Source organism: Colossoma macropomum, unplaced genomic scaffold (assembly GCF_904425465.1).
Source record: "Colossoma macropomum unplaced genomic scaffold, Colossoma_macropomum, whole genome shotgun sequence".
In the NCBI taxonomy this organism is placed as follows: Eukaryota; Metazoa; Chordata; class Actinopteri; order Characiformes; family Serrasalmidae; genus Colossoma; species Colossoma macropomum.
In genome coordinates this window covers 28,790,864-28,805,475 of record NW_023494805.1, presented here as the reverse complement: position 1 = coordinate 28,805,475, position 14,612 = coordinate 28,790,864, and the positions used below count along the sequence as shown (strand labels likewise).

Genomic DNA, 14,612 nt, shown 5'->3' with positions numbered 1-14,612 from the left:
CACTGGGATAATTAGAAGCATGCTTCAAAGTGACAGACTGAATTAATCAATATCCACATCATGATGATGAAATGTCTGGCCTGTTTTTGTTATTGCTTGTTCCCTACACTCCTTTACATTCTTCTAGGGCATGAGAGGAGCAGTTGTAGGGGGGAACGAGGAAAAGTTTTGGGATGCAGCCCATGAGTCCTTGCTTAGCCTCCTGGTCAGACTGACAAGGTCACTCCCCAGGCTGTTGTGACCAGAGCAATTATCTCTACTCTCACTAGGTGGGAAAGGCTTAGCTCCTCTGTCCCTGTCAATGCAGAGCAACACGAGCCAACTGTGGGCATCTGCTAGGTCATATATACAGAGCAGGGCAGCACAAAGTGTAGCAGTTGGCTGTAATAGGTCACAGAGGAAGCTTGTGTCAGCGCTTATCTTCCTAAACTGGTAGCTATACTGCAATAGGGGCGAAAACTGATATAAGTGAATATGAGTGGCAACAACTAACTTAGAGGAGATAAGTAGGTGTATATTTAAGGGGAAATAACTGTGCTCCTCTTAGATCCTTCACTAACTCCATTCGTCTCATGAGGCATTCTCCCATTATGCTCTTAATCACATTTATTACAGCACAACTGACAGCAGATGCAGAGCAGAGACCCCTCGCGCTGCGAGAGCAAGACCGCTGGGCCATAGAGAGCACTGATTTTTAAGTCAGTTGGGAGTTTTTTCAGGTCATTAGTTAAGGTCAAGATTATAGTAGGAGAAGCTCTTTGGTCAGTTTGCCGGACAGCCTCTCTGCAGAGTAGATATGGCAGAGCTAGGTAAATACCAGAGAAAATCCAGCTTAAGGCTCTTTAAAGCAAAGGGATTTACCACTGGAGCCTATGGAGGATGAACAGAGAGCTACCCAGGACCTGACAGATGGCCATTCTCACATTCTCTCTCTCTCTCTTTCTCTCTCTCGCTCACATACATAGACAGTAGAATCTGAGTAGAATCTGTAATGTAACAAATAAAACTGCATTGCATGCATCAGCTCTGCAAGGCCTACTGCTGCGTTAAAGAGCACCAATTATGTTCACTCAGCATAATATTAATCTGGCAATGAGAACATACGGAACAGAAAAAAGCAACACTGACACAGTGCATATATTTAATGTACACTTAAAGGCCAAATGAGAAATACCATACAGGTCAGTTTTCATACTGCAAGTTTCATACTTTCAAGAAATAATGCACAGTAACAATACACAAAAAAAGGTTTGACTACATATTGGCACTCGTGTAAAAACACAAGCTAGACTTGAGTCACTCAACATAGCCATGAACTACTGCTACAACTACTTTGACAGGTAGGGTCCGTGACGTGTAGGAATAGACAACAGTCAAGACAGTGCTGTAGCAAAAACACACCCACATGAAACTAAGCACTATGAGTGTCAGCAAACGTACAACGATATCTTATTTACTAGCCCATGAATGCTTCAAATATAGCTTTTAATTAAAGCCAGGATCCCATGCATTCTTTCAGTCAAGTCCCTATATCTATATTTATTAATATTGTGATAAATTACATCGTCACACTATGCTTTTCTGAGCATATCGTGGGCATTGTCAGAACACTGATCATTTGCATGTTTCATTACAAAGAGAGCATAATTAGTTTTGTTTAGTTGTAAGCTGGTTGCTTACAAATATACTTAAATGTTGTATGTTGTATTTGTTTTATGCTTCTATTCTTCTGGTCTGTATTGTATCTTAACCATGCTCTCTGTGTGACTGTCATAGCTCTTCTGGATATGTATAATTATTATGTAAATATATTTTCCTATAAGCCTAATTTGAGTAATAATTGAGAGTCAGACCAATGGAGATGTCATGTGTGCAGTCACTTTTTCATTATTCAGGAGCTGCTCTTCGTTAGGCATGTCTCAGAGGTCTGTCTGTCACAGAGGAGGGTGGGGCCTGCTGCTGATTTACACTGCGGGCTTTGATTTAAGGAGTCTGTGACCGTCTCATTTACTCTCTAACTGGAGCTGTCACAGATTAGCTGCACCATATCACAGCTCTGATTAGGCCTTAAGGGCCACCGTACTGCCTGACTGAGCATTAAAGATTAAGTAGGATGGCATTTCGCACACAGGAGGGAAATCAGCGCTATGCAGACAGTCTTAATGTGGGTCAATGTTAGACACCATTTCTAACAAATTTGTGGCAGGAGTTAATAAAAAAAAAAGCCATGTGACAGAAAATTTGCAACCCAAGCTTAGAGACAGTCCTGGTTTCCAGGAACAGCTGTCACTGTTGCTTTAAAATTAAGTCAGAAATAGTACCTGCTTACTAGTTTACTACATTTGGGGTGTATTTCTCCAGCACTCAGCACCATCTTCATCAAACTTGTCCCTCTTGGTGTGGAGAGCAGGTGTTGCCTAAACAATGATTTGACAGTTTCTCATTGTTGCTAAAACTACATACTGAAAATAATTTGCCCCAAAAGCTGGTTTAAACACCTGAGACGACTGCTTATGACATCACAACAAAGAGATAACATGTAGAAAGTTCGTCCTCATTCTGTCCCTTCAGTTATTGTAGTTTTTAAACAGCAAGGTTGAAACAGCTGTTCTATTTTAAGGGCCCATAACCTACACTGTTCTTGCATTTTTTTCTTATATTTTTTCCCCGTAAGGTCCATTTATAACTTTGTATGGTTTTGTACACCAAAAATAGCCATAATTATCGCATTACTAATTCCCAACCTCACTTTATCCCTTAGAAATAAACAGACTTCTTTTGTTATAATTCAAATAGCAGTCCTGGCTGAAACACTCTTTATAGCTTCAGTGTGAATAGGTGGGGCAAAACTGATGTGGGGCTAAATTGATGTGAATAACAATGTATAAATGTGCTGATTTTTGTGACATCACAAAAATAATTCATTCAAAATGGGCTGTTGCAGTGTACTTTCTATATACGGATGGTATGGACCGAGAGTGATTGGCATATTTCAAAACTTTATCCATGTTTATGTACTACATAAGCTATTAACATGTTAAGCTATTGTAAATCAACAACAAAAACATGCTAATTTATTAAAAAATCACCAAACTGCATCAAAATATTGTCACACAGGCTTGTGTGTGGGTCAGTCACTGTTAATGGCTATTTGTTTAATCAAGTACTAAGAACCAAGTGCTGTACTATATGTTGTTTGGCTATAAACTCTAACATAAAACAACAAAAACAAATAGGCACAGGTTTCCTCTTGTCCCCCAAAGGTAATCAGCCAAGAGATTTGTTTGAAGTTTGCACTAACAAGTAATGCAAGCTTATACTTCAGGAATTAGCACTGTGCAAACTGCTTGTCTAAATAAAATTACACATACCTCAAACTGCTTCACTGGACAAAAAGCTCGAAAGATTTGTCTTCACTTTTGTCCATTTTATAGATGGCAATATCGGTAGAGTATCAAAAAACTGCACAGGCAAGTCTATTCGAGATTACTTAAAAGGGGAATTTCACAAAAATTCTGCACGATTTAATCATTAGGATGTAAACAAAGTAATTCAGAGAGGTTTGATGTGAAATGCTCCGTCCTAAAGAAACTTACTGAGTCAGGATTGTTCACAGTGGTGGTGATGGGAACCAGAGGTCTGAAGAGTTTAATCCATCTAAAAGCTCCCTCACAGGACGTTATCACATAAAACAGTTGTGAATATGCTGTCTGATGACTGAAACACTGTTTTAAGGCCATTTTGAGAAAAAGATTTCGGCATAAAACATATTTTTTAATCCATTCATGCCAGAGAGGTATATGCAGAGTGTCCCCAAAGAAAACTTAACTTTTTCAAATTACCATTATTTAAACATTAGCAGTTTTATATACAAACAGTCAGAAGACACATGTATGTTCACTAGTTATTTGGGATAATAAACAAAATGGCTATATTTGAGTTGCACATATATAAAGTTGCCTGGTCCCTATAACCATTACTGTAATGACACTTGAGTAGATACATTTCTTTATAACAATTTCTGAATGACTTTTATTTACATCTGAATGAATTAGGCAGAAATTTTGAAAAATTGGTGGAATTCCCCTTTACCCCACTCAACACACTTTAAGGCAAATGTGCAGTGACTAAGTCATGAGGTTTGCACAATGCTAAATGGAGTAGTATAAACTTCCAGTGCAAAACTAAAGAAGTAAACTTTAACAAACATATCTAATTCACTACATTTGATGTAAAGAGAAAACTTTATATGCTGAATTTTTTTATTGAACTATTCGTTTAAACTGCAAAAGGCTGACTGTGTGAGGCTACAGCAATATGCTGACATTCACATTCATGACAATCACATCTGGATTGTCACAGATTGAGGAAAAGAGAATGAGGGTCAGTATTTTGATCACTCTGCTACATCGCCCAAATAAGGTGCAGGCACATTGATCGGAAGGTGGATGTGCCTATAGAGATCAGCTGATTGCTATTCAGTAAATTTCTCCTCTAGCTCTACCATTCACTTCAATTTCTGTCTCACCTGACCACAATATTTCTGGAGTTGACTGTGTATTGCTAATGCAAACTGTTTTATTTAGCTAGCTTGGTAAATCTTCCAGCATGGATTGGTGTCTCATTCACAACAGGCCCCGGATCCCCTACAAAAATCAGATGCAGAATTCCCTTTTGTCAAACCCCCCGTTCTCAAAATTAAACTATGTCCTTGTTTATATACCATGTTTAGGAGAAGCAACATTTCTGTTGTTGCCCACCCAAATAATTCAAATGCCCACCCAAAGATGACATCCTAGTAACATCTCTATTTTAAACAATGAAACATGGAGCTTTTATAAAATGCACATTTTGTTCCTCCCGATTTATAGTTTAGACTTGATTTCCTGATTTTTACACACACACACACACACACACACACACACACACCTATCTGGTTTATCAATATTCAGAGGCTGTTTTTCCTTTGTTTGACTTTTCCTCTCTTCCCCACCCTGCTGTTTCTCTGAAGCTCTTCCCTCTGTACTGTAAACTGCAGCCTTAAACATGAAGATCGGGTCATCATCAGGTCAGACAGACACACACCCAAATACACACACATGTAATGGATTCCCTGCGGGCCTTCATCAGTAGAGGCATTAAGAGCATGGGTGGGGAGGTGTCTATCTTTCTCCCACAGGGCAGTCCACTGCAGGCAAGTGGCCAGGGTTACATGGACACATTAGTGTTTCTCCAATGTGCTGAGGAGTCACTGGGGGGAATAGTGCTGTTAATTCTCTGCTACTCCTCCTGAGGTAACCGAGTTAGATTTAGTTTTCTGTCACTTGAGACGCTTTTTATATCTGCATGTTAAATCTGTTCTACTTTATTGCGAGTAATCTAGTCAGAATGTTTGAGAGATAAACATCTCTCTACTGAGTAGCATCAAACACACACACTAAGATCAGAGAGGCTTTGTTGAGATCAGTGGTGTGATTTGCTTTACACTGTGAAAGTTACCAGAGGGGCGCTGAAGAGCACTGTACTCAGCTTCATGGGTCAAAAGCCATAAAAACACATGCCAGTCACACGAAGTCCGGAGCCATTACCTTCATTTTGCTATACTATTTTAATGATATTATGTAATAGCATAACTAATTATGTAATTACATAACTAAAAACTATTTAGACAATTAGATGTACTTTTAAGTTACATTCTGCATTGAGAGATCTGAGTCTGTACTTCTGACATTGTTCTGTTTATTTCAATGTCAAACAATGACAAAAATGTACCAGATGATTATTCTTTCTGCAAAACAAGTGTGCACAACAGGATTTTTTTTTCTGACAAATTCAAATAATAAAAAAACAACAATTTTTGTTACTTTTTTACAACACTGATGTTTTTTTACACGCATTCTAAATATTATATGGTGGTTTTTACACAACTGTTGAATTAAGATGGTTTTAAATAATTTGCTTTGGTTCCTAGAACTTTATCACTGTACTGTATGACACCATATAATACTGTAAATTTAAATTACTTTTTTAAGGATGAACATTCAAAACTCAATTACCAAACTGAGATACCAACAGAATTCGTCTGGTTTCAATGAGCTTGTGAGAAATTATCAATATCAAATTACACTATGCTTTTATATATATATATATATATATATATATATATATATATATATATATATATATATATATATATATATATGTATATATATATATATATATATATATATATATATATATGTATGTATGTTACACTTACTAATATAAGATATTAATAAAGATATGTTGCCAAGGACGTGTTGTTAAGGTGACTAAGAAAGAAGAGATCACACGGCTTTTATCACAATATAGACTAGGCTGATGTTAGCTAGGTCTGGAAAGTTTTATCTTCTCTGACAAACAAGCATTGGAACATCATCCACTGATGAGGACAAAGACCTTGTGTAGAAGATGACGAGTCTCCACCAGCATCTAGTGTTGTACTGTTTAGCTGTAGTTTTAGCTCAATGTTGTTTTCATCTGACACCAAAACCTACTTTTTTGTATTTTGAATAATGAAACGTTTTGAAATCTATTCCTCCGCATGACGCAAATTTGTATGCAACAACAGTGCTGCCACCTAAAAAGGTAAGCCACAGCTCGAGATTAATGCCAACCAATTTTTCCTCAACTGTAGTTAACCAGATGTTCATTTATGAACTCTTATGGATAGTCGAATATAAAAATTTGTCATAATGCACACACCGCTCAATAAGTTGACTCAAGAACGATGTAATGATCCATATGTAATTGTCAATGCAACCTTTCAAACCAAGCTTGTCTGTGCTTTAGATCCGTTTCCTCTCCCATGCTGAGAAACTGGGACATCATTACATATACAGAAAAGAGTGAATTGGAGAAGGGTAACAGAATGCACCCTCAGAGACGCTGAGATGGTGTTGCCCTGAATGAGGAACGTGAAACACTGTGGTAGAACTAGAGCGAGGAGAAAGGGCGAGAGAGCACGAGTGTAAGAAGGAAAGTTATTTCTGTCCATGAGACATTCTTTCTCCATCTCTCCTGCAGTAAAAAGCTAGGCCATGTTGCTAACTATAGTCTCAAAGGAGGTTTTAATAGAGGACAGTGCTCAAAGGAGCACACACACACACTCTCTCTCAAACAGCCTGATAACACGAACATCATGATGAAGCCTTAAGACCATCAGAGGAACTCTGAGAAGGTCAAGATCAATAATAGCAGCTCTTACCTTCCTCCACAGTGGAGTCCAGCTGGGTGACTTTGACAGCCAGCAGGTCTACACGCTCCTGCAGGTGGTTCATCCGCAGGTAGAAGCTGTTGGCTTCTTTAAACAGCTCCCCAAAGATGTCCTCCGCATGACGACCTGCAAAGGGTCAGCGACCAACAATAAGCGCAGAGCAGCGGAGGGACATCACCCCCCCCTCCATTCCATCTCAACAGGAGAGGAATGACAAGTGAGGAGAATGAGAACTCCTACACCTTCTTGCTTCCTTTCCTTTTCCTATTCACAATATGCATTTCGAATTTTAATAAAGAGATAGTTCACTACATAGTGTGCCATTTAACAGCATTGTGTGAATTCGCAGCAATAAATCTTTCAAAATCATTCCATGCTCGTTCCCTAGTCATTTTCTATTTAGATAACATAGCAAATAGTGAATGATTTAACGAGTGGACCATTCTGAACACAGAGAAACTTCTGTCTCTGCATCAATCTATTTCTTCTTTCATGATGCAACAAAATGATAGAAGCCACATTGCCCCAAGTATCAGTCTCAGCAGACCGGCCCACAGAGGTTCAGAGTGTCTGATATCTATTGTACGTTGAGCTGGCCATAACTGTCAGGATTTTGTCAGGCCCATGTCTCCACATTTCTGAGCATTGTTTTAATCTGTCCAATAGGACACAGTTTTTGTGGTTCTGCGCACCGTGAAGTCTTTTGGGGAAAGAAAAAAAACAGTAAAGTTTAGGGCACCATATCTTTTCAATTTATTCCACTTCCAATTTATTCTATTTCCCAGTTTACCAGGTGCGCTATTACAGCCCCGTTTTGAAAATTGCCTGCCCTTTTACATCACACAAAAACAACAGTCTGTGACTGGTTATTTTGTATGCAAGTCAGATGGCCATTTCCTGTTAAACTAGGTGGAAGTCAGATTTTATTTACTTATTTTTTTACAGACAACGTTCTCAAAAGTGGACTGATGGACAGATGCACAGAAGGATGAAAGATCATACAGATAGACAAAAATTGGACTGATTGGACAGACAGACTTACTGAGGCTGCCGAGCTGTTTGATGATGGCAGCCAGGGTGCTGTTGGTGACGCATTCAAGCTCACTGGTGACTCCATCAGGCAGAGCTCCCCTGCACAGGTGCCTGGGCTCAATACTCCTCTTTACCAGCGGCATGGCTCACTACTGCTGCAGAGACAGAGAGAGGAGAGGTTTAAGTGGCAATCATTGATAACTGACAAATTCACAGCATTTCACCAACTTGTCTTTACTGAAGAGACATTTATGAGTTTCCTCTAAACATTTAAAAACAGAACTAACTTAAACAGGAACCAATGAAACTTGCAATTCTAGTTCTAGTTCTAGTCCACCTGCCACCTGAACAGTCATAACCATTTTATAGCACTAGTTAACTTACCTGGCCGCCCTATAATGTCTACAATTGAACAGGACCATGTGCAGAATCAAACAAAGCTTAGATTTTTCTCTGCTGAGTGTGAAAATATGAGCAAAATTACTTTTTGGAGTAAAAATTACTTCTTTGGAGGCTGGCATAAATGTAACTAATATTAGGATTAGCTTCCAAGTAAACTCTACAAAGCCATCACTCTACAAATAGCCATCAATATACTATTCTAGTTTACATTCTGGTGCACATTTTAGTTTTATGTAAAAGTTTGGCAAAAATTTATCTTCACTAAACTGACATTAGCTTCAGCTGCAGTGTGACTAAAGACAGAGACAAGCACCCTTGAGTACCTTTACATCCTGTTGGTGCCAATCCTGAACAGGTACAAAAAAAAAAACATAAAACTGGACCCTTCAGTTTTAGACTGATGACCAATAGAAAAAGCACAGTTCCAGTTCTTTTAATTTGTGCAGTGGAAAAATGCCAGCAGTTCCTGTTGGGTCAGTTTTTGCTTCTGAATGTCTAATGAAAAAACACCCTTAGTTGCAGTTATCATTAAAACAGCTCCTACTTTGTAGAACCACAGATCAGAAATTGCAACTTGAGCTACAGGTTTAATTCTATAATTGCATTTAGACAGGATTAAAATAAAGAAGAGGTTCATTTTCAAATAATGAATGCAAATTAAGCCAGTACTCTTTAATCAAATGTTTTTGTTTTTTTTTAAATGATGGCAGCATAAGATAAAGAGGTTGTCATGATCTGTAAACAGAAGCAAAAAAGAAGCAAAAGGAACATTCTCCAGGGAAGCCAGGACCAAACCATGATCAACATGCGCACAGGAGCAAAACGGCAGCAGATACTGCAGTAAAAAAAACAAAGAATTTGAGCACTGAGCCGTCTCTCACACATCCACTCTAAATACAGAGACAGCTCGGCGGCCTGGACAGTTTTGATGAGGGATAATGGCAGCATAAAGAGCTCCACATTAAAGCTAGCGTCTCTGCTCCACCGCGCTCACTGAGCTGTTTCACTGGTGAGCTTGGTTTGTACATGTGCGTGTGTGTGTGTGTGATTTCCCCTGGGGCCAATTCACATCTCAAGCTGTTTCACACCACAGCAGACAATACAGAACAGAGATCTAATGAGCCACTGGCCACTGCCACACATACACCAGACACTTCTGTGCACCCACACATATAGGCAATGCTCCTAGGGCCTGATCAATATGAACATTTGGTATCCCTTCACAATAAAACTACCCTTATAAACGGTTTAGGATTTACTTAATTAAACCTTAATTAAAAAAAACTTAATGGATATTAATTACATCATACTTTAAAAATTTAGTAAGCAAAAATTTAAAAAGGCAGCGGCATAAAATATGTTAAACTCTGCACATGAATGGAAATTGTGCACTACAATTTGCAGAAAAATATCATATTTAAGTTTATTCTTTGTATTTATATTTTCTGTATGTTTTTACTTCTGTACTATATTATATGATTGTCAGTTCTCAACTGTCTCATTTCTGAAACTCAAACAGCAGAAACATAAGTCTTAAATCAGTAGTTCTCAGTCCAGGTCCTGGAGTCCCATTCCTTCATACTGTAGTGTTTTCCCTGCTCTAACGCTCCCAGTTCACCTCTGGAAGGGTAATTAATTAGTTCATTAGTTGAATCAGGTCTGTTGTCTGCGAGGGAAACTCTAAAATGAGCAGGGCAGTAGCATTTCAGATCTCACTCTGAGAAACAACGTGTTAGTTAATACAAATCAAGCAGTATGTTTTTTTTGAGCAAGCAGTGCTAAGCTTGGACAATAATGAACATTTCAAAAAATCTGCAGAATACTAGAGAAAAGATCTCTTATACTGGAGCTTCTTTGTTTTATTTGCCTGTTTCTTAGCATTTTTGTCAGATTGATAATCTATATTCTCATTTTTCAACAACTTTGTGTGTGTGTAGTTAATTAGTTGGTGTTTTGTTCGTATAAGAGCAATCTCTATACATTTTTACTAACCATAGATTAGAATGACTGTACAAACAGACAAACCCTTTATCCACAGTAATTCAGATTCCCCACATTGGAGACGTCCAAAGACGTTTTTGGGATTTGTTCAGCAGCCAAATGGTAAAATCTCAAATCATTACTGGCGTTATGAACGACTCTAAACAACCTTTGGACGTTCCATACTTGGTGAGTATAGGCAAGTGTGTGAATTACCTGATCTACGACTAGCATAAACACTAGAATGTAACCTGTGTGGGAGTTTGCATGACTACTCTTGAAAAATGGCTTGGGCAGTGGAGAAATGTTGTTACATACATTATGTAGTAAGAATAGTTGACATATAATTGGATACAAAAATTGACTACAAGTTCCATGAGCACTAGGACTTGACAAAATTTCTGAATGGAGATATGTTTACTACACAACGGTCACATATTGTTGCTGTCAGAACAAAACCTCGTATCTCCAAAAAAGTAACCTTACAGGACAAAGACAAAACATACTTTACTTTTAATTTAAGTCAATGGAACCAAACGTTTTTCCAAGTAATTTTGGGCTGTTTCTTTAGGTCTAGTCACCATGAAATTTACACAAAGCGTAAAGGGCAACAGGCATTGTTGAATTATGCCAAAAACCAAGAAACGACAAAAATGGAGATACAAGGTTTTGGTCCCACAGCAGCGACATGCTGTATACCTACCTCACTACTAGAAAGTGAAGTCATGAAAATGCTGGCAAACTCTAAATTAACTTCATGTGGGACACCATCATTTCTGTCACTGTTTTGAGTTGACGTGTGGGATAAAAAAAATGATGTCTGTGTTCTTATAGTTCACCTACTTAATTCTCAAGGCTGAGAATCTTGAACTTTGTACCTTTAAAGACCCTTTCACAATACTTACACTTATCACAATATTTTGACACCGACACAATGCACTATGCCACATTTAAAAACAGCCTTCAAAAACGTGAACACAATTTTTTTTAATTCAAGTGTTTCACTCACTGCACTGCCCTAAATTCAATTAAGCAGGATTATTTATGCTGTCTTTGTAACAAAACATGTAACTGGTCAATGCTTTTCAACTATGGACCCAAATAATACTTGCTCTGTGATGGTCCTGTGGGGGGTCCAGACCACTAAAGAACAGGGTGAAAGGGGGCTAAGTCTTCAGAGAAACAGATGAACTATAGTCTGTAACTGTAGAACTACAAAGTGCACTGGTAAGTGCTAAAACTGACAAAGAGTATACAATGGTAGATACAAGGTAGATGTACTCGATGAAGTATCTGCTCGGTGTTTTCCACACCACTAATGTAAACTCTGCAAATGGTGTTCCTTTTCATCGACTGCGAAAATCCTTAGCTGGGGCAGCCCTAGTAATAAGTGACTGAAGTAACAGTCTACTTGACACAACACACAAAAAGCTATTAGCATAAGCTCTAACAGGGTCTGCCAAAAGCATAGCACATCACTCTAACTGAAGCCGACTACATCACACCTGATTCACTTATGATTAACTTAAGAGCTAAATGGGGTGTACTGGAGCGAGAAGATCACAGTGCCGTCCACCTCCTGGACTGGAGGAAAGTCCTTCTTAGAATGAGTGAGACTTTAAACTGTTGCTGTACTGCTGAAAGGTGACTGATTTATTTGTTCCTGCATCAGTATTTTCAAATGATAATACTGTTGTTTCAATTCAGGTATATTTGTAAGGAATAAAAATGTACTTTTTACTTTGTTTTTTAGCTCTACTGTAGCCTGTGTTGATTTTATTTATATTATGTTCTGCTTTATTGTTACTCGCACATCTCACTGTGGAGCATTTTAGTTAAGACCAAAAGTACACCAAAATAGAAGAACAGCAACCAACAATTTATTTTCAACAGCAACTAAATAATTTCAAATGTAAAAAATGCACTAACTTCAGATCTCAAGTTTGGCAAAGATCCCACCACTGATGAAGCAGTGTGTCAGAGGCGAGCTGGCTTGTGCTGGAGGAGCAGCATCTAGCTCTAGTCTTGTGGCATCTAGTCACAACAGGTTTCAAATCACAGAATCTGATTTTATGCCCTTAAAGAAACAAAGTTGAGCAGTGAACTGAAATATTAGTGTAGGTTTTTTTTATTTCATTGAAATATGGTGTTGTATCCCCTGAACAGACAGTAATACACTCAGATTTAGTGTTTTACCAAAATCATTTCACCTCTTCTGGATGTTTGCAGACACTAATCAACCAACCAACTGCCTGTGGCATTCTTTAAGCCATAAAAATCAAAAGTAGATTTATTGGGCTTTGTTATAAACTTTGCCAAAGAAAAGCACTGAGTTGCACATGCATTTTTGTATGAATTAAATGATGCAAAGTGATCACTTCTTAAAGATAAAGGTACAGAAAATGAAAAACTGAATATAAAAAATAATTCTGCATGGACCGCATGTTTTGTGACACCACACACAACTTTGACAGCTTTGGGTCTACCATCTGGAAAAATCTAGTAGAAACACTGCACTTGTAGATAATTTATATGGAGATTATTCATATAAAGTGGGACCCTATAATCTTTGTGAATGACACTATATGGAAAATACACCAAAATACAAGCGTCAATTTATTTTCAGACAAAGATTTGTATCCTTAATCCACACCATCCCTCCAACATTATACTCATTATACTGCACATAAAGCACTACACTGAGTCAGATCTACTCAGCAACTTCATATAGAAGTGTGAAGATCTATATCTCTCTATACTCATTGAAGAATGTAAGGATGCACAGGGCATGAACAAATGACTGAAGAAATGAAAGCCAACAATGTGAAAATTGACCCAAATGTGTGATTCACCCCATGAAATTCAATAAGACAAGTTCTACCAGCCATGTGTGACAGAAGAGCTAATGTGTGGCATAATCGTTCAGCTTCACACACAGAGACGCTCAGTATAGGCACTTTGACAGAACTAGGTTCACTTCGACAAACCCTCACTTTTTAGGGCAACCCTCAGCATTGTTCAAATGTGGCTACTCCAACCCCAAGGATGAACTAACACTGAGATTCTCCTGCTCACGAAATCTCTCAATTGATTACACATCTGGGTCATGACTTGGGAGGAGTATTGAAATTCAAATGCTTTTGTGGTACTGACCAAATCAATTCAACAGCACTGACTATCACAACATTCTGTGCTGTTTGACACCAAATTACAATACCTAAGTAGTCAGTCTTATCAGCATCAGTGAGCCAATAATGCTTGTTCCAAAATCAAGAATGCTGATGAACTGATAAGCATCTTATTAACATTAGCGATCTGTTGAACATTTATAAGTACAAACAATGGCACGTTCCCTGAACAGCCCAACTACACAGTCTTCGATAACCAAGACTTCAAGGAAGGCAGGAAGAAAGGAAAGCAGGCAGGAAGGAAGGAAGGCAGGCAGGCAGAAAGGCAGGATGGCAGGAAAGCAGGAAGGAAGGCAGGCAGGCAGGCAGGAAGGAAGGAAGGAAGTCAGGAAGGCAGGCAGGAAGGAAGGAAGGCAGGCAGGAAAGCAAGAAGGCAGGAAGGAAGAAAGGAAAGAAGGGAGGAAGGCAGGTAGGAAGGAAGGAAGGCAGGCAGGCAGGAGGAAAGGAAGGCAGGCAGGAGGAAAGGAAGGCAGGCAGGCAGGCAGAAAGGCAGGATGGCAGGAAAGCAGGAAGGAAGGAAGGCAGAAAGGAAAGAAGGGAGGCAGGCAGGAAGGAAGGCAGGCAGGAGGAAAGGAAGGCAGGCAGGCAGGCAGGCAGGAAGGCAGGCAGGCAGAAAGAAAGAAAGAAAGAAAGAAAGACAGACAGACAGACAGACAGACAGACAGACAGACAGACTGCACATGTTATTTAAATTTCTTTTGGTAAAACTGGACTGTTTTACTACAGATGCAGGGAACTGATATCAAAGTCATGGT

At 38.7% G+C, this 14,612-nt stretch overlaps 1 protein-coding gene across 1 annotated transcript in view; it reads right to left on the bottom strand.

The window, feature by feature from the left end:
• zgc:109889 (uncharacterized protein LOC553542 homolog) overlaps nt 1-14,612 on the bottom strand; it is a 49,144-nt gene that overhangs the window by 12,738 nt on the left and 21,794 nt on the right. Inside the window, exons 2-3 of the mRNA XM_036597449.1 lie at nt 8,298-8,442; nt 7,247-7,381 (exon numbers count right to left, since the gene is read on the bottom strand). Coding sequence (XP_036453342.1) covers nt 7,247-7,381; nt 8,298-8,430 — 268 coding nt within the window. The 5' untranslated portion in view covers nt 8,431-8,442. The remainder of the gene's footprint in view (nt 1-7,246; nt 7,382-8,297; nt 8,443-14,612) is intronic.